Below are 25123 nucleotides of genomic sequence, written 5' to 3' on the forward strand. Positions count from 1 at the left end.
CTGGCGTCACGCCAGTGGGCGCCACTGATTGGCTGCCGCGGAGGGCGGCCGGAAGCGGCGTGGCGGCCTCGCTCCCCTTAGCGCCATGGCGGCGGCGCTGGAGAGCGCCCTGCGGGAGGCGGCGGCGGCACTAGAGCGGGACGGGGAGCGGGTGGCGGCGGCGCTGGGCGCGGTGCGGGCTGCCCTGGCGGCGGCGGGGGGCGCGGCCGCCCTCGGGGAGCGGGAGCGGGCGCTCTTCGGCGGCTTCCTGCGGAGCCTGGCCCGGGCGCCCCGCGCGGCGCGGCCCGACCGCGGGTGGCAGAGCTGTTTCCTCGAGGGCCCGCCCAGCCTCGCCTTCTGCGTCCTGCTGGAAACCCTCGCCTCCCCGGGGTCAGTCCGGCGTGGGCCGCGGCGGGCTTCGGGCCTGCTCCACGGTGGGAGGCGGGTGTCGCCCGGCGCGGTGGCCTGGCGAGCCGAAAGGGGCGCGTTCTCGGAGGTTGCCTCGGGGTGCAGGAGGGGCGTCCGAGGCTGCCCCGCCCGTGGCATCAGGGGGCACAAATGTGCAGGGGACGGACGTGGGAGTGGGCGTGGGGAGGCCTTGCTCTGCCCTCGGGCCCCCTGCATCCCTTCGTTTAAAAACCCACAGTACTGATGTTCCCCACAGAGGTCATAAATTCTCTTCAGTTACGCTTATTGAATGTCCTGAAACGTTATGAGCCAAGGAAGCTATAGAGATACAAAGAGATGAAAATCGCTTTGATTTTAATTTGATTTTGTGTGATTGGGCAGCAGTGTTGTGGTGGTGAGACCACAACAGAAAAACAATAGCATGCGGATCTTTTTTTATCAGTTAAAAGGGGCAGGGACTTATTCCACTTGCTTTCTTCCATTCCTAGCGTTCATCCAAGGGAGGTCGCTGAGGTACTGGAACAGTTCCTGCAGGAGGGACGGATTTCAGCTCTGATGTGGGAGGTCTGTCAGCAGCAAGCGCAGGCAGGCTCACCTGAGCTGCAAGAGGCCCTGCTCAACAAGATTGTATGTTTGCCTGATCACGTGAGCAACAAACTCCAGGGGAAAAACCCACCAGTGTTCTTCCCACAGAACTACTTTCCTCTCTTGGGTGGTGCAATTATCCAGGTGCTGCAGAAGATCTCTGAGTCTCTAAGAGGTAAGATTGCAGGAGGACTGCGCTATAGAGACGGCTCTTCTGGAGAAGTGTTTTGTGCATGGACCCCCTTGGCTGGTGCTTGAAATACAGATAATGGGCATTGCAGAGCCTCATGTTCATCCTTCAGGCTGAAGTTCGTTGTGATTAAAAGCATAAGATTCCAGGAATGAGGAAGATGGCCGAGGCATTTTTAAAATCCCACTGAGAGCTGCAATCCTACAAGCTGTTAAACAGCGTTGTCTGTGGCCAGAGCTTAGTTGTGGTCACTTGGTCTGTGCCGAAGTAATTGTGTGGAAGATTTAAACGGTACTGAATGAACCAGTGGCTTTGTTACTGTTGTGTTAAAGTGGGATTGAGCTGCTTTAGTCTTCTGACTCTTGCTGCGTATAAATAACTGGATGCTGTTTTGTGCCTGAAGGCAGGTAGGGGAGGGAGGAAGAGATGATTCCTGAAGAGGAAAAGTTAATCTGTGTTTCAGGCTTTGGTATGTGTAGAAGTGTATGCACCTCTTTCTGAAGGTTGTTTGGAGGATGCTGATGATGCTCCTGGTGTCTGTTTTATCCCAGGTGGCTTGGATTGCTCAATCTCTTTTGTTTCTCATGTCCTGGGGAAGGTATGCATTCATGGGAGACAAAGTGAGTGTTTTACAATACTGTTTTGGGGAGAGGGACAGTCTGTTTTACTGTATTTAGTATGGAAGGATGACTATGGTGATGATCAACAGGGGAGTGGGACACTGACCAATTAATGCTTTGTGGGTTTTGTGAGTTGGACTGTACAGGCTGCACTCTCCGTTCTGAGGCTACTCAACTACCTGCCTGATTGATATCGATGCTTTTCTGTCAGCTCATGTGAATGTCATCTGCTCTCTAAAAAATTGATGAGGTTATTAGCCTTCTCATCCTGCCATTTGGGTCATAACTATTAAATGCTCTTCTAGTGCTATTCATCCAGTGGTCTGAAAGTGCCTTCTAAATACCAGCATAAATCACTGCCCATATGTAGTAATGCTCTTGTGAGTAGCCTTCAGCCTGGCTTTGCTTAGGACTTTGAAGCCACTGAACACAGAAGTAGTTAACAGGACTGGGGAAGAAGAGGAAAGATTTTCTAGCAGTTTACTGTGATGAGGAATACTTGCAAGTTCCTTCGGCTGCTTAGGTTAGTTCTTACTACAGGAACAACCTGGAACTGCAAACTGTACATTGTATTTCTTTATCTTGTAAGGATCTTGGAATTTTGCAGGCTGACCTTGAGTACCATTGCACCAGTTCTGTCCATCTGGTGTATTTACCTCTTTTTTTCTTCCACTTCAGAGGAGATTCTGAGCGTTTTGGTACCCCGCCTAACAGATCTCACCAAGTCAGACTGCATCTGGCAAAGAATCTGCTGGCGATTGGTTGAATGTGTGCCAGACCGTTGGATGGAAGCAGTGGTCCTTGGTTTTGTGCAGAGAACACCTGGGTAAGAACTCTGCTTTCCTCCCTGATCCAGAGCAAAGGCTGGAATTTTTTCACAAATACTTGCAGAATCTGTTTCTGAAAGATGCTGATGTGTGTGTGTTTGTGTAGGCAGTGTCTTACAGTGCCATTTCCTGAGAAACTCTAGGGTAAAGTAGCTGATTGTTCCCTCTCAGAACCTGTACCATTCCTTAAAGATCTGCATTGTGACATGCAGTGAAAAAAACAAGTGAAAACATTCTTTGCAATTATTGACGTGCTCTTGAAGTTCAGAGGTGTTTTAGACAATTTGTTGCAAATCGCTGCTCACAGAATTTCCTATGATTAGTGGCATCATGACAGTAATTACATGGATTCCTAATATTTTACTATTGACCTGTCTTGCTAGGGCAGATGTCTTGTCTAGGTTGCTGGGGAATCTGGTTGTGAAAAACAAGAAAGCTCAGTTTGTGGTGACACAGAAGGTGCTGCTTTTGCAGTATGGCCACACGGTAAGGACTCTGCGTTGAACAGTGGTGTAGTAACGCCTGCTTTTGCCAAGTGCCAATGTGTTTTCTCGAGCTCCAGGTCTTGAGTAAGATTTAACTCTCCATTCTGAAATCAGCCCTCGGTCTCTCCACATGGACTTGAGCTGTGCAACTGTTCACTTACATCCCCTCAGCTGAATGTGATGAAGAGGGAGTGGTAAACGATTGCTTTGAAATTATGGGATTCATGTCCTCTCTCAGGGTTGATGGCGATTATCAGAATTACTGTACTCTTTCTGGAACCAAATAGTTATTTGCACATAATTTCAGTGTGCTGGGGACCTGGACACAACTAGTTAACTTAGAATCTGAAAGGAGAAACTGAAGAAGTCGTGACCCACCCTCAGGGATAAGAATTAGGTTGAAGAGATGAGACAAGAAGTGGGATTTTTGTTCTTTTCCTGTGCACCTAAGTTTGTCGCAAGGTGTTAGGAAGCATTCTGTGGCTTGTGATGTTGTTGTCAGGGATGTTCTGTGTTCCATGTTTGCCTGAGACTGTGCTGATCTGGTTTTGATGGTAAAAATACTATACTATATTCCTGTTCTGTTGTTCCATGTATGTCATCAGCAACTGCATGTGTGCGTTTGTTTTATTAAAGTTGCTTTTCTGTCTCTGAACCTTGTCAACCAGTCCCTTAGAATGAGAAGTTTAACATAGTAAAAATGCACACTTGTCATTGCTGGATGACAACTTTATGCCCAGTTAAGGCAAGACTCATGCTTTTCATTGCAGACTGCAGTGTTACAGAACCTCCTTGGCTACCTGTCCCTGGACAGCCTTCGGCGTGCCTTATTGATCAAAGTAAGGTTAAGTGACATTGTTGGTGAGGTATCTGATGGAAAAAAAAATCTACTGTGGGAGTGTGCATGTATGTGTGTCTGTGGGGTGCACAATTTTGGTACTTGTCTAAGTCGCTTTTGCTACTGTTCCTGAGAGTGAGTGAAGCCCTACCATATCACAAGTAAATGTGATACACAAATCAAAGACTTTCTGCACTGGTGGAGCTAGTTTTTCCTATTTAATTGGTAAATTGCCTTCCAAGTAGCAAAACTAATGAGGCTTGGATTCTGACAGATGTCCCATGTCCTCCATCCTTCTCAGCTTCCTCTGAAGTTGATGTCATCCCGTATTAGTGTGGCTGGGCAGAAGTGATGAAGTGGGATCGAGTGCACCTTCAGCAAGTTTGCAGAGGACACCAAGCTGAGTGGTGCGGTTGGCACACCTGAGGGACATGATGCCATCCAGAGGGACCTGGACAACCTTGAGGAATGGACCTGTGTGAACCTCATGAGGTTCAACAAGGCCAAGGGCAGGGTCCTGCCCCTGGGTAGGGGCAACCCCCAGTATCAGCACAGGCTGGGGGATAAGGGATGGAGAGCAGCCCCATGGAGAAGGACTTGGGGGGTACTGGTGGGTGAAAAGCTGGACATGAGCCGGCAATGTGCGCTCGCAGCCCAGAAGCCAACTGTGTCCAGGGCTGCCCCCAAAGCAGCGTGGCCAGCAGGGCGAGGGAGGGGATTCTGCCCCTCTGCCCTGCTTTGGGGAGACGCCCCTGCAGTGCTGCATCCAGCTCTGGAGCCCTCAGCACAGGAGAGACATGGACCTGCTGGAGCGGGGCCAGAGGAGGCCCCAGCAATGCTCTGAGGGCTGGAACAGCTCTGCTGGGAGGACAGGCTGGGAGAGCTGGGGGGGCTCAGCCTGGAGCAGAGAAGGTTCTGGGGCAGAACCTTCTTATTGCAGCCTGCCAGGACTATTTAAAGGAGGCTTAGAAGAAAGATGTGGACAGACTTTTTAGCAGGGCCTGTTGCGACAGGACAAGGGGTAATGGTTTTAAACTAAAAGAGGGCAGGTTTAGTCTAGGTGGAAGGAAGAAATTTTTCACAGTGGGGGTGGTGAAGCCCTGGCCCAGGTTGCCCAGAGAGGTGGTCGATGCCCCATCCCTGGAAACATCCCAGATCAGGTTGGACGGGGCTCTGAGCAACCTGCTCTAATTGAAGATATCCCTGCTCACTGCCGGGGGCTGAACTAGATGGCCTAGAAAGGTCCCTTCCAACCCAAACCGTTCTATGATTCTAAGTTGTTTGAGAGCTGACTGTGTGGCAAATGATTGATGCTTCAGAATCTGTCTCCTCTACATTTTTCTCAGTGGGGATGTGGATATTTTCCCTCTCCCAGTCAGCACTGTGATGGAACTTCTAGGGCATTTGTGTCTCTGGAAATCTCTACTGTTTGTCAAGGGTTTTTTTTGGTTTTGTTTTGTTTATTTGTTTTTTTTGTACTGGTTACATGTTCTGTTATTCTAATTACCTGGAAGTACTGGCAGCTATATAAGATTGGACTAAAAACACAAAACAATATCATATCATAGTGTTTTTTGACAATAATACATATTGCTTGTATATAATATTTATCACTTTTACTTAAAAAAAATTATATTTAACAATATGTTCAACAAAGGTGGTGTGGAGTTCTCAGCTGGTCTCAGTACATTTTGGGCCCTGAAATACAAAGTTAGCTCCATTTGTAGGGAGTGTAAAGTTCACTGGGAAGCATGAAGAGCAAAGGGCCATCAGAACATACAATGTGCTGTATGAAAGCACATTTCAAAAATATGCTTCAAAAAAATTACATGTGTGCAGAAAAGATCCATTTCAAGCCAGCTTGAGTTTTCTCATTCAGGTGCTGCAAGAACTGTTGGAGACCTGGGGCAGCAGCAGTGCTGTGAAACACTCTCCACCTGAGCAGCAGCAGTATATTAGCAAGGCCATCCTTATCTGCCTCTCCCACCTGAAGGAGCCTGAAATCGAGAGCTGCAGACAAGGTGAGGCAGTGGGAGAATCAGGGGTTAGGTTTGTTTAACAGAAGGTCTGACTGTGCGTAGAAGAACATCTTGTTTTGATCTATGGATAAAAGAAAATTGTCCCATCTTCATTTTGGCAAATGGGGTAGCCTGCTGGAATCCTCCTTTTCTTTAGCACTGATACATAATTCCAAGTGCATACGTTCAAATTATGAAGTTGGAGAAGCGTGTCTTTGAACTACGTTTCTTACCTGAACAGTGGTTAGGAACGCTTAAGTTTTGTCACAGGAAAACAAGGATTGACTCGGGGACTGGTTAGAGGAATGATGTGATTTGCCATTTGTAGGCTTACCGTTGGAGCATGAGTAAGGCTCCTAAAGGGGACAGGGGAAAGCACATCAGGATAAAAAAGCTGTTTGGTTGGTCTCTGACTATCCATGTGCGTTCCTCAGTGTCATTCTGCTCCCTTCAGTGTGGGGTGAGTAGGGTTAGTGAGTTACCAGCAAGGACCTCCTATTCTGTATTTATACAGTGCGTAGCATGCTGGGGTCCTGCTCTAAAATTTCTGTTTCTGTTGCAATAAAAAAGAAAATTTCTGTCCATTGTCTAAAGTTACTTGTCTGTGTGGGTGGCTTCTGTTGGGGGAGAAGGTTAACTTACAAGACCTGTTCATCTGTTTCATTCTAGAATTAATTCTTCTTTAGGTGAATAAGTGACATGTTAGTAAATAACAGTACTGTAGTTTTTTAATCTGTTTTTTATCTGACAGCAGTTGAAAAGATAAGCTTTTCTGAGTTGAAGGAGGTCAGTCTAACAGCAGTAACCCTGCTTGGTAAAGCTGGCAGCCACCATTCTTTGTGGGCTGAGAAATACTGGTGTTATCTGCCTGTTTCAACTTACCTAGGTGGTGAGGGAAATTTCTTCCTCCATGGTTGTTGTACTGGTCAGAATTTGTAGCTCCCTCAAAACATGGCGTTTCACTTAAGTGGCTTTGAAGCACTCTAAAAACAAGCTAAAGATTGACTTGACTTACCATCGTTTTTTGTTTCAGTGAAAAACAAAATATTCCAAATTTAGAATATACTGTAATGTTTTGTTGACTTTGTACCCCATGAAAAAGCATGGGTTTATTATATTGGTGCTGAGGGGCAATACTGCCATTGCAGAAAGAGAAGTCACGGTTGCATGGGCCCTTCCTATCTTTCTTCCCATTACTGGGTGGTGAGTGGCTAAAGATGCCCTCAGGGAACTGGCATAAAGATGGATGTTTGTTTCTGTCATTGTTTCATGCACTGTTTGTTGTTGGTTTTTTTTCAGAGCTTCTCACAAGCATGATGGAGGGTGTGAAATGCCACTTGGACAGCAATCTGCCACAAATACGGCGCCTGGGAATGATTGTGGCAGAGAGCATTAGTTCGAAAATAAACACTGATGGGCCTGTCCTGAAGTTTCAGGTGAAGGTTACAATGAAATCTATGTCTGGTGTGCAGGGCTTAGAGGAAATAAAAGCTTTAAACCAGCTGATGCAGGGTTTATAGCAAGTTCTAACACTGGAAATAAGGAGAGGCAGCAACACTTGCAAAAAGAGAGGACATCTGTTTACAAAAAACAATTTTATAGAAAATAACCAGGCGGCTGAGAGTGACCTTAAGAGCATAATCTGATGACACAGTTCAGGGTAAACTGATGATAATAAAGGACTGCTAGAGGATTATCGTATTGCATGAGAGAATCAGGATCTGACCCATGGAAGTTGAGAGGGAACTCCAAACATAAACCAGTGGTGAACATTCAGTCCCTGACATGGTGGGAAGACCTGCTCTGAGTTGAGATTTTAAAGATTGACATGGGGATATATGTTCTGCTATTTCCAGTAGAGTTTATAATAATTATGTTATTAAATTGCATTAATTCTTTAAAAACCTGCATTATCCCTTATGTTGCATTGCCATTTATCAAATATTTTGAAGATTCTATACCTGATCAGGTACTACTGTTAAATATAGGGACAAAGATTACATATGGCACAGATTGGTCTACAGCATAATTACATTATTGCTGGCAGCACAGCGATTGAAACAAATGGGATTTGTGTGGGTTCATCTGCTCATGATTCGATCTTCATTTGCACGCAGTAGAAGGGTCAAACGTTGAATGGTGGGTATGTTTGTGATCAAATAGAGTGCAGTAACAGTTATTCTGAACGTCTAGTATGAAGACGATGATGAAGCAAGAGAATTGAAGTCACTTCTGGTGCAGACTCCACCTTTCTGTGTTGTCCCCAGCCTTCCAGATGATGAGTAAGATATTGCTACTGTTCATTTCCATGCTGTCTTTTTGCTCTTCTTCATACCTTTTTTGAGTTACACACTAGAACTGTATACAGTATTCAAGATGTAATACACATGCTTAAGCATTAATGCACCTTATTTTTACAGTGCAATGTAGTGTGTTAAATTCATAATTCAAATGGTAGTATGTATTAAAATTTCTTGTTTGATAGCTGCACGTGGTGAAACTGTGCTGCAGTTTCTAGGGGGTCTTACGTGCCGCTGGGTAGAATCAAATAGGTCTTTTTGTTCACATCTGGGAAATACGGCATTTGGGCCATATGCCCCCAGCTCATTCATCAGGAACAAAAATCTAGCCCATGTGTCAGCCTAAAGACTGGTTCTTTGGTGCTTTTAACTTGCATAGCATCTGCTGAGGCTCTTTGAAGCACTTAATTTTATCAGCAGGTGAACAAAGCACATCATGTTATTAGCAAATGAAGCTGTCCAGCAATCCAGTGAAATACAGAAGATTTATTGCTCCTGTTTTAGGGGCATAACCAGCACAGTCAGCATTTGAGAAGCAGAGAGATGAAAGGACATGCCGAAGTCCACAGAAATAGGTACAGAGATAGAAAAAAATTTCTCAGTTATTGTATTCATTCCACTAGCAGTGGTTAAAGATGTTTCTTCCCCCTTTGTTCAGTTTCATTCATAGCTTCAAATACAGTGCAGGCCAGTGTGATCTACTTACCACAGATGAGTCTTTCCTTTAGCAGTCCTAGGTACAAGTTAGTGCAGGGGAGCAAATTAGCTAGCTTAATTTTTGTTATCCATTGCTTCTCTGTTAAGAGATTCTGCTTCTCTTCTCCCGTCATCCTGTTCTCCTTCCCAGGACATTGTTTCTTGTGTAGGCCAAGCTAGGTGGTAATGTGCCGCAGAAGTAATTAGCTGCTATTCAGTTTAGGCAGCAAGGCTTGATGGTGTGGGTAGTTTCTTGCTTGTGAATAAGGACTGTTACTTTATTGGTTTTAATACTTCTTGTTCCTCACAGCAGGAATGAGAAAGCAGATGCCGCACTGCCGTTGGTATTGGAAAGTAACAAGAAATCACATACAGCGGCCCCTGTGATGCCAGATGAGGAGTCGGATGCTGAGCTCGACAGGTCTGGGGCAAGAAACTAGTAGGAAAGGGAAACTAATGGCAGGTTTGTAAGAGCAGATGTGGGGAGAAGGGAGCTATTGGTAGCTGCGTTTCTTGGCAAATCTTGTGCTTTTGGACCTTCTTCAGCTGCGTGGTAATGGAGCAGAGTAGGACTTTGTGTAGGAAATGGCACGCAAGTATGTTAGTCAATGACTTGAGCAAAGCCTACGTTGTGTATAACCATCGTATTTATTCTGTTTGACTTAAATACATGTTTCCTGGAATTGTGGATATATCTACCCATTTTAATAGTGGACCTGCCTTATTCTGTCACTTTATCAATATATAAGGAAATCCCAAGAATCAGCTTCTAGTCTCTGGGTCACCTGACTCCTTCCTGCACTTGACCAAGAGATCCAGTTCCAGATCTGCTCACAGAACTGCTCTTTCACCAAGCTTCAGAGTAATTTCTAGAACTTCCTATGGAACCCTTTCAGGCTAGGCTTCATGTAGGAAGGATGATGTAAGAGTAACGGTGTTACAATAATGTTATGAGCTGGTTCTTTCCCTTTTGTGTGGATAGCTAGGGAAAGAAAGACCGTCTGTACCCCACAGGCTCTTACCTTTATTTCGTTTACAGTGATGATGACCTTATCCCTTATGACATGTCAGAGGATAAAGAACTAAAGACTAAGGCTCCTGTGTATATCCGAGACTGTATTGAAGGTAGGAGATTTTGGGATGATTCTTTATCTGTTTCATACTGGTTTTGGGAGAGTGGTCTCTGTGTAGGTTTATTTTTTTCTGATTTAATTTGAAGAAGCTGTAGGATTTCAGTAATTTGGGCTCATATGTTGAACTATAATTTCTGAGTAATTTCAATTTAGTTCCTAATGCCAGTCATGTGCTGGGTCAGTGATATCTGCCTATAACAAGACAAACTATTGGCAGAAGAAAGTTAGGGGTATACACCCAAGCACAACCATTCTGTTAATAGCTTTTGTTTGTCTTCTGATTACCTAAGTCCTGACAGGATCTGAAGATGTGGACAAAAGGGAAGCTACAGTCAAGGCTCTTGAGAGCTTGGTTCGAAAGAATCCAGCAGCAACAAGAGAGGTGAAGTACTATGAGCTAAGTTACCAGTGGGATGTAATACGGGATTATACTGTTGCCCTTGTGAGGAAACTAAACATACCAACAGAGCAGCAGGCCAGTCTAACGTGTATGTGGATTTAAAGCTTTCAACTTGGGAAGGGAAATAGAAGGAAGCAGTTGCTTTGGAGGTGAGGGAGCACAAAGAAACAAAGCAGCAGGCGAAGGTGCTGGCAACAGTATGGCATTTAGCAGCTCCAGTGCTGAAAATGAAATGCATTGCAAGTAGAGCTTGCCAGTGACATGAAGAAGCAGAGGAAACTCCGTGCTTTGTGCTGGGTGCAAAAAGCATTAGAAATGCAGTTTACAGAGCAGCCACAAATTCCACAGACCAGTTGATTATGATTTTGGACTTAATTGATTTTTAATTGAAATTGAATTTAATTGTGGTTCACCAACAAAAAGGGCTATAAAATCAAATGGACTTCCCCTATTTGCTTGTACAAGCATAATGTCTTCCTGCGGGAGTGGTTGGATTGTACTGATCACGATGAAAAGCTCAGGTGAGACAAACTTGGGAGAAGGTCACCAGTGTGATGAGTGTTTACCACTTGTTAGTGAACACTTGAAGGTGGCAGAGATACAGGCCTCTGCCAGCTGAGAAGGGGAAGGGGTGTCATCCAGTAAACAATGTGCAATCTGCTGATGCTCACTGGACATGTTACTGAGCTGGATGGGCTTTGGGTGTGGTACTGTACCCTCTAACCTATCAGTTATAGTGACAAGTCCTCCTATATTATGATGCCACCGCTTGTCCAAAAAGCCCAAGTGCATGTGGATGGAGAAATTGGCATAGGCGTTTATTCAGTGTTTTAATTAAGTTTATTAATGAATTTATTTATTTTATATTCTTTATTTAATTGGATGTTAATTGAATTTATTTATATATTAATTATAAATTTATATATTACTTGAATTTATTTATGTATTTTATGTTATTTATTTAATGAAGTTTATAATGAAGTTTTATTCAAGTGTTTAATGTCTTGATGGCATTTAGCTTAATGTGTTTTCTCTCCCTCCTAAGTAATGGACATGCTGCCTGTATTCCACACCCTCATTGTCTTTGCTTAAACATTAGAAATGGTGTGTAAACCCTGTGAGGAAAAAAAACGTGTAGGGATTTGATTCCTTTTTTTCATATTTTGAGCAGGTTAGCGTGGAGCTGGCAAAAATATTATTGCATCTGGAGGAGAAGACGTGTATTGAAGGCTTTGTGGAGCTCCGTCAGAGAGCTCAAGTAGCTGTTTTAACCACAGATCCAATACCTGTAAGTCCCTCTTACTGCTTTCCTTTTTCCAGCTGAGGCACAGGCAAAAATTTGCAGCTATTCACAAGCAGCTGAAGTCTCTTGCTAGCTTGGCAGAAGCAGGTATCAGAGTGTAGTAGAATAGCTAGTTCATGTCTGACAGCATTTATGCAGAGATGGGCTATGTACTGAAGAATCTGCAGTGGATGACTGAAAACAACAGGAAAGAGAAAACTCTGTAGCTGTAATGGACTGGAGGAACTGTTTGGAGGCTGTTAGTATGAGTATACCTGACAAGGCAAATTAGATATGGATTTGTTGCGCTGAAGGGGAGATTGTTTCACATAGATGGAAGCTGAGGCACAAAGGGCTTCTCTAGAAGGAGACTTGACTGGTGATTGTAATCATAGAATCGTAGAATGGTTTGGGTTGGAAGGGGCCTTTAAATATCGTCTACTACCCTGCTGTGGGCAGGGATATCTTTTATTAGATCAGGTTGCTCAAAGCCCCGTCCAACCTGACCTTGAACACTTCCTGTCATGGGGCATCCACAACTTCTCTGGGCAACCTGTTGCAGCGCCTCGCTACCCTCATCGTAAAGAATTTCTTCCTTACGTACAATCTAGATCTATGATCTGTCAGTTTAAAACCTTTACCCCTGGTCCTGTCAGTACAGGCCCTGGTAAAAAGTCTCTCCATCTTTCTTACAAGCGCCCTTTAAGTATTGAAAGGCTGCAGTAAGGTATCCTTCGAAGTGCCATGGCAGTTGTTTGGGCGCCTCTGTATAGGAGGGAGAGAAGAATGGCAAAGTCCCATTTGTCATTTATTTTCTTTGAGAGATTCTAGAAGTGGAAGTGCCTGAATTTCCCCTATTGCAGAGCGTGGCTCTTCCTTCTTTTGGAGGCTTGTGGTTAACTAACAGGAAGCAGGACTTCTGAAATGGAGTGCTTTTAGAATTAGTGGGAAGGCTGTACAGCCTGGGTGTATGTTCATTGCACCTTGATTTTTCTGTACAGGTAGCAAAGTACTTGACCTCCCAGTTCTACTCTCTGAACTACAGTCTTCGTCAGCGCATGGACATTCTCGATGTAAGTGCTCTTCAATTCCCACTTTCCTTGTGTCTTTGTTGCACCAGTGCTGTTTCACTGAGATGTAATGGAGTTACCTTTTATTCCTCGGAGGAGGCGGCAGAAGCATGGGAACCTCTTACATTAGCATTTTTGCCTGGCATTCCCCTCTTGTTCGTAACACCGCTACACTCCAATTACACAGCAATCATTCCTCACAGAATGCAAAACATACGATGGTTATTTGGCTGGGAGAAGCTGCTGTTTCCTAACATGTCATCAGTCTGTTATATCTTCACTTTCTGAAAGACAGCAATCTGCCTGTCACTCCTACATCATTACTGTGTCTGAAGAAGGAGCAACTGTTCTGTTTCAGGGTTAGATGACCAAGTGGTTGGTCAGTACCTCAGAGCCAATTGGTTGTTTGGAGGTCAGTTACCTTGCTGTTCTTCATTCTAAACCTGTTGTGCCGTTTGCTTTGCTGTTCCTATCAGTTTGGGTGCAGGTTGTTTTTCCCTAGTACATGGGTTACCCCTTTCTAACAGAACCTCCCTCTTTTTCATCTAGGTATTGGTTTTGGCAGCTCAGGAACTATCCTATCCCAAATCCCATGGGAAGACCAAGCATTCTGGTGCCCAAAAACCTTGTATTCAGCTCCTTCCTGGAAGTGACAGCTCTAAGGTCTGGAAAAGAATTGTTGATGAGAGGATCAAAAGCAAGACTCGGAGATTTGCTACGGTGAGGACAGGGCAGAAACAAACTAATGTCAAATACAGTAAAAATTGGGATGATAAGAGTTGCTGTTGAAAGAGCAAAATACCTATGAAATTAGGCCCAATCCAAAGGAATACTGTGTAACTTCAGATATAAATTTGTCTTAGTATCTGGCTGAGTCTTTCAGTGCAGAGTACCAACTCCTGTAGTCCTGTCCCACCAGGGAGAGAAAAATAAACCTTGAACTCCTTGCCTTGCATGGGGAGATAGTTGTTGCTGTTCTGTGTTTGTTCTGAGCTTGTCTGGCCGCTACAGGGAGCTGTGACTGCACCTCACGGATCCCAGAGCTTCCTCCATCAGACTAGCTGCCTCTGGCCTGGACTGTTTCAGCCTTCCTATTTGATGCCAGTTTCCTAGTTCCCAGAACTCGCCTGTGGTTCACTCTGGAGAACTTGCTTTCCAAAACTCCTTTATCCCTTTCATGTTCTTGTTTCTTAGATCTAACCCAGCAGTACTGAGCTATGTTGTACTGAAATATGTAGATATATGAGAGTGGGAAGTGAGCCATCTAGTCTTGGAAACTAGTAGCCATACGCGTACAAGCAAGCAGTGGCTGACAGTGGGATGGCTGCAAGGAACCCATGGTCTTGACAGTGTCCAGTGAAGTGGAAGAGTCGGATGCTGTGTCTTGTGTCTAGACTTAATTTTTCTCTTGGGCAGGGTCGGTCTCAAGTGGAACTGTCTTCTGGCCCAAATGAGTTCAATTCTGTTGCTGGGCACTTCTTTTTTCCATTGATTCAGCACTTTGACAGGTGAGTGTGAACACCTTGGGATGTGGGCATGGCAGCTGCCGGAGTGAACCTTTCTGCTTGTTCTGCTTGCCTCGGAGCAGCAGGCTAAAGCCCAGAAGCTGTGTGGGAGTCCCATGACACCACACTGATGCCTGGCCCGTGCATAAAGCTTAGAGAGGAGGGGTTTGTGTTCTCTTGACCTATTCTTTGAAGTCTTGTTGGGGAGGAGTATGTAAGATGCTGCAGAAGTGAAGATACATTATGAAGAATAACCTGTCAGCAGGTGCACAGGTAGATGATTTTGGCAATACCAAACCAGCTGTCTTGGCTGACCCTCCACCTTGGGAGGTTCACACAAAACTGCAGAACTCAGATTGCAGTCTTCAACCAAAGTTAACTCTGTCTCAGGTTTGGGCCTGTCACCTGGACTGGTCCTTGTGACCACATTATAGGACATACTTTATTGTCAGTCATTTAAATCTTTGCTTACCTAAGGAAGGCTGAGTAATTGATTCCATGAGAATCCAGATTCTTGTAATACCAGTCTTAACGGTTTGTTTCTGGTAAGGCAGTGGTGCTAGTTTTTGCATGCAGTTCTTTGTAAGTAAAACCTGTTGGTAGAGTGATATCTGCTGTAAGAGAAGAGGATATTACTGGTCTGGGAGCAAAGATGAGAGCAAACAGCTGTGGCCTGTGTTAAACTGGGAATGACTGTACAATGACTGTTGTCGTAGGGATTCAGGCTTGTTGGGGACAGTTTGCCCTGCAAAACCACCCTGACTGTTACAAACATGCACTGATTAGCCTTCCCACTGCTACAGGACTCTGTATCTTGCACTTGCAGGCCTTTGACAACATTTGATCTCCTGGGGGAAGATCACTTCGTCCTTGGAAGACTGGTCCACACTTTAGCAATCCTGATGTACTTGGCTGTCAACACTGTGGTAAGAAAGGCTGCATGAGCCTGCAGATAGCAGGAGAGACTTCCAGCCTGGGAACTCAGGGGTGCCTCCTGAAATAGCACCATGCTCTGGGCCCTGCTACACTTAGAGTGGAAGCAAGTTTGAGTCGCATGTGCTGAGAAGTTGCAAAAAGGGCTGGGAAGAAATGGTCAGAAAAGAGACATGGGATTCAGGACACCCCTGCAATATCCTTTGCTGCTTCTGGTAGAAAAACTATCAACTTCTATACGAGGTTGGGCATATCATTTCACTTTACTGCCGAAGTTTACTCATCTGTAAAATAAAGTTAATTGTAACCCTGATCTTCACAGCAGTGTATCTCAAGGCACAGTTCTGTAGGGTGGTGTGAATGTGAAGGTATTCAGTGTTTCTGTCATAATCCTGTTTTGCAGGCAGTTACTGCAATGGGAAAGGCACTGCTGGAGTTCGTCTGGGCTCTGCGTTTCCACACTGACTCGTGAGTTGTAGTTGTTTGCTTTCGTTTTTAAAGATCAGCTGCGAGCCAGTCTCCAGCCATGGTTTGTCTTTGACCAAGAGTAGCATCTGACTGAGAATGTCAATGACTTCATGCTCTCCTCCAGCCTTGTGTTCTTACGACTGAGTATTGCAAGAATAGGTAATGAAGGCATTGCTTTAATGTCGGACCAACATGTGAACTTGGCTAGTGTGAGTACAGTCATTACCTATAGAAAGCACGACAAATTCTCGATCAACTATCCATGTGATAGTTTCATCTATATTTACTCAGGGAGCTCAGAAAACTTTAGATTCAATTCCAGCATTCAACCCTGGAAAGAAATTAAGACATGTAGTCAAAATGCTGCAAACATCCGATTTCTGTTTTGATCTCAGACTTGGCCAAGACTCTGGATTATGCTAGGCTCCCTGCAGCACAGTATGGTAGGGAGTCTCTGTGTGGGCACTCTGCCAGCTGGTGCATGATTACACTCCTAATCAATAGGAATATGGCAAAAGTCATCATAATCACAAACATTTGAAACTGGAGAACCCCTGAGGTAAGGAAATCAAGGTACAGCATGAAGTTGCAGGCTCTAACGAGTTCAGTCTTTCTCCAACAGGTATGTGCGCCAGGGTCTTTTGTCCTGTATCTCCTCCGTGCTCCTCAGTGTCCCTACGGAGCGTCTTCTGGAAGACATGACAGAAGAGCTTTTGGAGACTCAGTCCTGGCTGGGAGGTAAGATGATGTGGTGTAAGCCAGTATTCTTCTGATTAGTGCTGCAGTCTTTGTGCAGCATCTCTTTAATTGTGATGGTAGCAGTAATGTCCTAGTGTTGTGCACCAGAGATTTGCATGATAAGCGTATTTATTGCTTGCTTGTAAGTTTAGGGCAAATACCGTGTGCTGTACGGATGTATTACATCTGTAGGTGTCTACATATTACATCTGTAGGTATCTAAAGCATAAGCTGAGAGCTGCATATGGCATTTCAAAGTGTGACTATCCTCACCTCACAACCAAAAAAATCCCAAAATGTAATATGTGCCCCCTTTCTGTGTCTAAGCATCCAACCACCCACCTCGTGAAGCTGCAGAAAGTATTGGCATATTGCATATTGCATCCAGGCAGTGACTTTGGCCAGCAGTAACATACAAGGCTTGTAAGGCCCGCTTACGCTATGTGCGCAGAAGATGGGTTTCATTAGTGCTAAAAACAGGAGGAAGAAGAGCACGGCCCCATCTCCTGACTTCCTATTGCTGATGGAAAGAACAACCTATGAAAGACAGCAAATGACTTTTCCGTGCTGCACCCAACGCACCTTACACCAACACAAGCTATGTTTGTGGGTTCTGGCAGGCTGGAACTGCACAATCGGTGGTCAGGTATCGCAGTGTGCTGGCAGTACAAGGGGAAATAATGCTGTGTGCTTTGTAGCTCTGAAGTGAAGTATTCTGAGTGGACCGCATGTGACTCCCTGCGTTGGTTTCCTTCACCATTCTCACTTCTGGCGAGTTGGCTTCCCACAGGGAGCAGGCAGGAAGCGACACTGAGACTGCCGGCCTCTGATCCTTGCAGGTTGTGGAGCTCTGTGCCCTTTAAAAGGAAGAGAACTGCCTTGTGGGGCCAGAAACTTTACTTTTCCCATGACATGGGGTGCTCAGAGGAATCTGCTTGTCTCTGCAGTTAACACTGCTATGACCGAGTAAAGCCTTTCCAGGAATGTTATAAATGTATTTCCAGCCTGAGGGTCTGCGTAATCTGTTTTTAATGAGTTATTTTTGGAAGGAGGAAGATGACAGCGCTAGTAGCATCTTTTTATGCCTGTAGGTAGTGCAATAGCCATCTCTTCATATGTAGTGCTTTTGCATTAAAATTGTGTGTTAGGTGCTGGTGGGAATGAGAGCAGGATAAGATTACAGTTGTGTGTGTAGTAGAGAAGGGGAAATTGTTCTATGAGCCATTCAGAAACCTTAAAGAATACAACTCAGCTCCGTGTCTGGTCAGATACAATTTAAGTGCAATTTAAAACTTTGCATCCTTTTAGAGCTGCTTCCTGAAACATGACAGCTTCTTGGGCTATGCCTTTGCTATTTGTTGTAAGATTGTTGGTAAAACAGCTATCACAGGGAGGTACTGGGCTCCTTCTTGCTACTCCAACAGGTGAAGTCAGTCACTAGAGACCTACTTTTGTGACTGAATCGTGGTTCTGAGCTAGCAGACTTGCTGTTGCTTCATGACTCTTCCAGACAAGATTTGCAAGAGGTGTCATGCTGCTGTAGCTGGGAAAAATTGCAAGCTGTCAAGCGTGCAAGCCTTCTACTACCATGTCTAATGGCCAGGAGAAGTCACCACTTCGGGCTTCAGCTTAAGGCATGTGCGTTTCTCCTGCTATGGCTAAAGCACAGTGAGGAACAGTGGGCTAGAAAATGTTATCCATGAAGCATTTAGTAGAAACCTACAAATCCGCTCCAGTTTGTTATTGTATCACAGCCTGTGCAGATTGCTGGAGTGCATCGTGTGAATATGACTGACTGTTCCTGCCCTTCAGCCTCTGGGCTGTAACTAGAACTGTTCCCTGTTAGAAAGTGTTTACGGTGTGGTGTAAGAAACTACTTCAGTCACTGTCACGGTACTGTCTACTCAGGGGACGCTTTGGGACATATCAGCTGGAAAGAGAGGCTAGGATCCACCGTGTACTTGTCTGTCATTGCCCTTAATGCCATGCTGGACCTACTTCGAGTAGCCTAATCTTCCCTGAGGGAGGGAGGGAACACCTAAACATTTCTAGGAAACAGTTCCTTTGATTCCTCAGCAGTGGCCTTTGAGGGAATTCCCCACCCCTTGCAAGTGCTGTAGAGCTATGTCATAGGTAAGTTTGTTTTATCTAAGGACCTGAATGATACTCTGGTGCCCTGTGCCTCCCTTTCAGTGGCAGCACTTCAAGTTCCATGCTCATGGCAATTAGAAACAGTGCCAACATCAGCCTTAGCTTTTGAGCCTGCACTAACCTGTCTTGTAGCCTCCCCCTTTTTGCCTTCTGTAGAGGGAGCATGGAAGCACCATCGTGAAGCTCTCCCTGGGGTTATAAATAGCCCTACTCCATCTGAATGAGTCATGTGTTTGGGCTGACAGTACTGGGCGCTGAGCACACGGCTTGTGCGTACAGGATATCCTTACACAGACTCTCTGCTCTTCCAGGCTCCCCCTGCTCAGACATCCTGCGCGCATCCTGGTTTTTACCTTGCAGGCCCATTAAGGGCCCCTGAAATAACAGCTGCTGGAAGCAGCTTCATGCCCTCCCTTACATGCTGCGTGAAGTGTGAAAGAACTGCTGGTTTATCAGAAGACTAATCTCTCAGAACGGGGAATGTGTTGAAACTTGGGGCCTGCCTCTTTCTTTCCCTCATCTGAAGGGCAGCGTGACCACAGATTTCAGGAGGGAGCACCGAGCGTTTGTTTAGGTTGCAGGAATTGGCAGAATAGAGACTTTAGGTTTTTGAGTAAGTGGATTTCTTAACTGCAGGCTGCATTCATGCTAGTAGATCAGCTGTAGAAAGGTTATGTATAGCTCAAGGGCACAAGTGTAAATTCTGGCGTGGAGGTTATCCCATGGAATGCAAGGTCAGGCAGTTTCTATAGTCTTTCAACCCAACTGACTATTTGTTTCTGCTGCAAGAGTGATCTGAGCATTATCACATGTGACAGTCAGGGCTTGGCTAAACTCATGCTGCTTAAGATGATCAAGTTTGTGCATCTTTGCTTTCTGGTGTAACGTAATTCCTGCAAGTGCTGATGTCCAGCCCAGACTTAGTCGCATTTTCTGTGGCGTTTAGTGCCGTTCTGTGATGGTCAGTGAAATGGTAGAGAAGTGTTAGGCGGAGGGCATTCTTCCCATTTTCCAACTAACAGTGGCTTTTTCTTTTACAGATGTGGTGGAGAAAGATCCAGATGGGGAGTGCAGACGGCTGGCCTTGCAGAACTTGCTACTAATGGAGAACCTGAAAAAGAAACTTGAAACTGTCCCTTCCTAGCTGAAGGGTGAAAGAAGTGACCTCTACCTCATACTCTTGCCAGCTGGATGTGTGTAGGCACTGCTGGGCCTCTTCAGCAGTCACCTGGCTGGAGAAGAGGAAGAAGGGGGAAGGGTGCAGAGCTGTAAGCCAGCAAACCTGACTTGACATCTGGACTTTGTAGTGGAGGCCAATTTAGTGAGCTATTGCTATCCGGTACGGAGTGTACAGATGCAGGAAGGTAGGCTAGCACTGCCATCCTCCCCACACCTCCCCAGCCCCCACCCCCAGCTATTTATAACCTTGGCAGGTTTGAGTGCTCTGCTAAAAATACAGGGAAGACCTCATAGCAGACTTCTTGTCAGAAAAACAGGAGGGCCGCTTACCTCCCAGGGCTAAGCCCATAATACGCCTGTAACAAAGGTTCCCATGTCTTCTAGCAGTCAGCATTTGGTGGAGTCGTCATTGGTTTGCTGTTCGAAGGGGTGGCGTGGTGTAGGGAATGACACTGCTGCTGAGATGCACAAACTGAATAGCTACACTGAAGTTCTGAAAATGTGCCAAACTTTAAAGACTTGAGCTAGAGCTGTGCCGTGGTTAGGAAGGAACAAAGCAGGAATTCTTTTTCTATAATGTTAGTACAGAAATAAGTTTCTATTAAAGGATAGCAAAGGTCTAGATTTTGACCTTAAAATCTCCCCTCCCTTCTTCCCTGAAAGCATACAATTTAAAAACTTCATATTCATCCTAAGTTTTGAAGCAAGTCACAGAACAGGAAAAAGAAAAATCACTCTAAGCAGAAGGGCTAGTTGCTATGAAATGTGTGAGACTGACTTTATAAATACATCTTTGTGGGGCAGGGTAACAGGCTTAAAAGTGAGCAAAACCTTGGTTGCTTAGGTTGAGCTTCAGTTCTCACAGTCCTGTTTGTGCCAGGGAACAAATTTGCATCCTAAATCTGACTAAGACAGAGTAGCTTGACTTAACTCTGGTGTTCGGAAAAGAAGCTTCACTCACACCCATACAGGGAGGATTCAATCAGATGACCTCCAGAGGTCCCTTCCAACCCCAACCATTCCATAATTCTGAGGTTTAGTCCAGATTTTTGTAAGTGGTAGCTGTAGCCTACGTGACCTTATGATGTATTTAAATACAAAAGCTTTTGGCTGGGTGAAGGCTCCCTTCGTTCTGCAGTAGGGGAGTAGTTTGATTTTTACCCAAGCTCCTACCCAAATGGGACAGAGATTGTTTTCAGAAGTTCTGACTTCTAGGGAATGACAAATAGTTTAGCACCTTAGCAGATCAAAGTTGTACTTGAAAATTTTGTCAACTTGGGAGTTTTCACCTCAGTTACTTGGCTCTTTTCTGTACTTGGAAATAGGCCTGAATATGTGGCTCTTGTTGGGGTGTTTTTCCCCCTCAAATTTATTAAAATACTAAAAACAGCTTCATTAGAGGATATACATGTGAATCTTTGTATGTAGTGCTTAAGCTAATATATTCACTTCGATATTGTTGCTTGTACAGTCAAGCAGGAAGAATAAATTTCTTGGTAATAACCAAAAAGCCTTGTTGCAGCAGTGTGTTGACTGATTTAGGATCCCTAATGAGGACAGAATAAACGACCCAGTATTAAAGTCAACTTGGCATTTGGTAAGTTGTCAGGGGTCCTCCACTTCATCAGCCACTTCTTCTTCCACCTCCTTGTTCTCCATACTGCTGTGGCACATTTGCTCTGGAACCAGGGTTCGGCTTACAGGAATGCCTACTCCTCGGTGAACAGCCTCGATGGTCTGCTGAGTCACGTAGTAGCTCAGGTTCATGGGTGGAATTCTTTTCTGCATCTCTTCCAGATACCGGTAAGCCTAAAGTAATGCACAGAGATCAGTTATGGGGGGTGCAATGCTTTTGTGAGTCCCAGCAGAACGGTGAAAAGCATCCACCCTTAGTGCGAGGCTGAGCTCTTGACAGGAGCTCAGTGTTAAGGGGTGCTAATGCTTAGCCAGGAGTTGTAGCCTTTGCTGACGTGATGACCTTCCATAACGACTTGTGTCAATTCTATCTTTTTCAGTTTAAAAAAGAAGGGGTCTCAAAGGTTGCTTTTATGTTCTCCTGACAGCTGAAGCACTGTCAAAACAACATGTTAAAAATCAGGTTAATCAGAACAGCTGGAGAAATTAGCGCTTGGCATCCTTATGCTTCATAATAAAGTTTAGTCCAAATGCTGGTGTGTGTGGCACTTCTGCCCTGAAGAAGTGATTCACCATTTCCTCTAATGATTGCAATTGTACAATTTTCTTTTCTTCTTTGGCCAGGTGGCAAATGAAGTACAGTGTAATTGCTGAGACATGCATCCAGACAGACCCTTCTGTTCTTACCTAATAACTGGGATTATTTAAGATTTTACCACTCTTTATGCCCTATGTCCTGTGAGCTTGCTTTTTCTCCTCAGTCCCGTGAAATTAAAAATATATTAATATGGACATAGTTCCTGAGGTCTACAACACCCTGCTGAGCAGTTTAGCTCCTGTAAAGGAGCCTCTACTGTGGAATGTCTTCCTGTATGAGATAACCATGCTATATCAGGCTGCAGTGGTGTATATAAAATATGGGCTCTGTAGATTAGCAGAATTAAGAATTAACTTACCGTATGGAATTCCTCCACTTGTACGTAATGTTCAACCAGAAATCCTAAGACATCACCGTGACGGATGGCGCTGTCAAAATCTTGTTCAGCTAGGAGAAGTTCACACTGTGTGACTGCTTCTTTGGGATCTTCAGAGTAAACTCTAGTACAGAGAGCAAAAGGAAACTGTTAGTCATATGGGGGAGAGCATTCAGCTTGTCATGTGAAGAACGGGGAAGATTTTTTTTACTGTGTTGCGTTTCCTAATCGCCTTTCTGGCTACACTTTCCTTGTCAATACACTCGCTTGTATTTCAGGTTACCTTTTAATTTTTTATGTCAACAGCACTTTTAAAAATCACATAATGGTTTCCCTGCTAGAAAAATGTAACAGCAGCTTTTAGAAGCGAGTCTGCAAATTATTTATTAAACTCTAGGTACTGGTACAACTTTTCTTCTTGTATGATATTTCTGTCATTAGTTTACATGCTCCGACTACTGCAGCTCACCTCCGAGCATGGATGAATCGCTTAATCAGGGCCATCTTGCTTTGCAAATGTGCTAGTTTGCTTTCCTGTTCCAGAGGGCTTCTCGTCATTGCTTTTGAAAGGCACTTATATGCTTCTGTCAGTGCTCCTTGTGCTTTTTCATAGTTCTGATACTCATCAATTTCTACCTGCAAGAGGAGAAATGAGATGAACGTCTTGCTCCAGAGCTAACAACAAAATGCCTTCAGCAGTTGCAGAAGGGGGATGTACCTGAGCACATGCATCATAGAAACCTGCCAGCAGGTCAGGGGCCCGTCCTTTAGTATAGAAGCTAATGATGTTCTTCATAATCTCGGGGTCCTTACGCCAGTCCAGTGACTGTAGATAGTTGGCTGCCATGATATAAATCTCTCGCTGTTTGGAAACTCCCGCAAAGAAGACAATTTTCTCGGTATCTCCAGATTTCAGCAGTGCCCTCATAGCCTAGCAATGGAAAGGGGGACACGGGGGCAGAAGGGGAAAAATACCATTATGAATGTAAAAACATGAGCTATGGTAAAAGGGCTAGGAGCCTTTCTGGATAGGCTACTGTATGAAGATTTCCAAGATTTACTTCTCAAAACACCGTTGTTTTGAGAAATCTTAGGAAGGTAATAGGCTCAGCCTCTTCAGCTTTTTCTTTCTACCACTGACCTTTAACTTGTTTCCTGCTTGCGTGTATTTCTTGGTTGCCATGTGGTAATTGCCTTGTCTCATGCAGCAATCGGCAAGTTGTTCTAACAGCTCTCTCCGGGACTCCTCAGAGAGATCCTTGGAGTCCTTAGAGACCGTCATCTTCTCAGCCATCTCCTCCGTGATGGTCAGGTTCTGCTTCAGGCAAAGTTGCAAAGCTTCATGGTACTAATGGAAGCGAGAAAGCAATGAGGTGTTGCAAACCCTATAGTAATGCTTCACGTTGCTCGTGGTGTAACCTACAGCAATTAGCTATATGAAGGCACAAATGCTAGCAGCTGTGGATGCTCCATCTAGAACACTGTTGTGTAGTTAAGTGTCCTGACATAAACTCCTGTTCAAGTGCACACTGTCTCATTTTGTCCACTAAGAATGCAGTTGTTCTTCCACGAAGTCCATCGTTTCTCACCCATTTTCTCAGGGGACAGTAGTGTGGCCATAAAGATTGATCCATTTCATCTCTTTGAATGTGACATTCTCAGAGACATACAAGTCAGATTTGTTAGGCATGGTTGAGTGTATTAAGGTTTTCAGCAAATACAAATAAAATAAATACAGGCATCTGAAAGATTTTGTTAAATATTTTGCTGCTTCCCATATAGGAACAAATCACAAGTAGAATATATAATAGCCCAGAAAAGGGCTGCTGTACCCTTGCAAAACATGGCAGACAGACAGACATAGGAGCTCACTGAAGAGGAGTGGGCATAGGACTGCTTTGGTATCCAGCATTTTGGTAAGGCTGAATTGCCAGCACAATTACGAGGGCAAGGTAGAAGCATGTAAAAGTTTAGGTGTGACATGAAGTGCCTTAACTACATTGGTAATATGACAAGAGGGACAGCATTGGCTTTTTTGACTGATGATGCTATAATTTCACTTTCCAAATACATTGGTTTAGACCATTGGAGTTTTTCTTCCCAAGAGTGCAAAATCTGCAGGTTTTAAGCAGAAATAAGACAAAACCCCAGGAATCCATTTTTAGAGTTGAGCCAGAGGGCTACCACCTGATGAGTCATTGGCATGAGAGGAAACTTTAAACCTTACAAATGTGTCTGCATAGCTGTTTACCAACAAAGCTAAATGTATGTGCACGCACATACGCACCGGTTGTGCTCGTCTTTACCTGTGCTTGGAGGGACCAGAGAAGCTAGAGCTTACCTTTTTGGCTGCTAGCAGCAACTCCACTGCCTTCTCATACTGAGCATGTTCTATAAAAAAATCAGAACAGCGGGCCAGCAGCACTGGGTCTGATTTCTCATCCAGGTCTTCAGCAATTAGCTGTAGGGCCCCGAACTGCTGTGTGGCAAAGGCTAGCTCCAGTGCTTTGGAGAAATGTCCTGCCTGCAAAATTACGAGTAAGTCTTTAAAGACTAGAATAAGCACTGCAGAATCAGTTTGCAGGATACCCTCGAGTGGATTAATGAAGCATTACCCACCACGAAGAAATGGCTAATAAACAGTACATATAGTAAACTGTACAGCTGATTCAGTGTTCCTTTGCTGTGGGAACCACTTCAGTTTAAAGT

The 25123-nt window shown here is 44.7% G+C and overlaps 2 protein-coding genes across 2 annotated transcripts in view; one reads left to right on the forward strand and one right to left on the reverse strand.

Moving 5' to 3' along the window:
- Positions 1 to 85: 85 nt before the first annotated feature.
- On the forward strand, positions 86 to 19961 carry TELO2 (telomere maintenance 2; the record flags this gene model as incomplete). Its single annotated transcript, XM_082006723.1, has 20 exons — positions 86 to 369; positions 876 to 1147; positions 1714 to 1782; positions 2461 to 2608; positions 2993 to 3095; positions 3865 to 3933; positions 5812 to 5953; positions 7250 to 7386; positions 8144 to 8232; positions 9257 to 9367; positions 9986 to 10071; positions 10370 to 10461; positions 11651 to 11767; positions 12763 to 12834; positions 13381 to 13551; positions 14248 to 14339; positions 15163 to 15262; positions 15673 to 15737; positions 16360 to 16475; positions 19667 to 19961. 20 exons carry the CDS (start codon positions 86 to 88, stop codon positions 19768 to 19770), a joined length of 2439 nt encoding a protein of 812 aa, XP_081862849.1. The 3' UTR covers positions 19771 to 19961.
- Positions 19962 to 21410: 1449 nt separating this feature from the next.
- The window catches only part of IFT140 (intraflagellar transport 140), a gene marked incomplete at both ends in the record, with an annotated part of 80473 nt that continues 76760 nt past the window's right edge, over positions 21411 to 25123 (reverse strand). The window contains 6 exons of the mRNA XM_082006722.1: positions 21411 to 21614; positions 22397 to 22538; positions 22884 to 23050; positions 23133 to 23345; positions 23556 to 23762; positions 24756 to 24938. Of these exons, the coding sequence (XP_081862848.1) occupies positions 21411 to 21614; positions 22397 to 22538; positions 22884 to 23050; positions 23133 to 23345; positions 23556 to 23762; positions 24756 to 24938 (1116 nt within the window). The remainder of the gene's footprint in view (positions 21615 to 22396; positions 22539 to 22883; positions 23051 to 23132; positions 23346 to 23555; positions 23763 to 24755; positions 24939 to 25123) is intronic.

This window comes from Phaethon aethereus (assembly GCF_964289735.1).
Source record: "Phaethon aethereus genome assembly, chromosome: 15".
In the NCBI taxonomy this organism is placed as follows: domain Eukaryota; kingdom Metazoa; phylum Chordata; class Aves; order Phaethontiformes; family Phaethontidae; genus Phaethon; species Phaethon aethereus.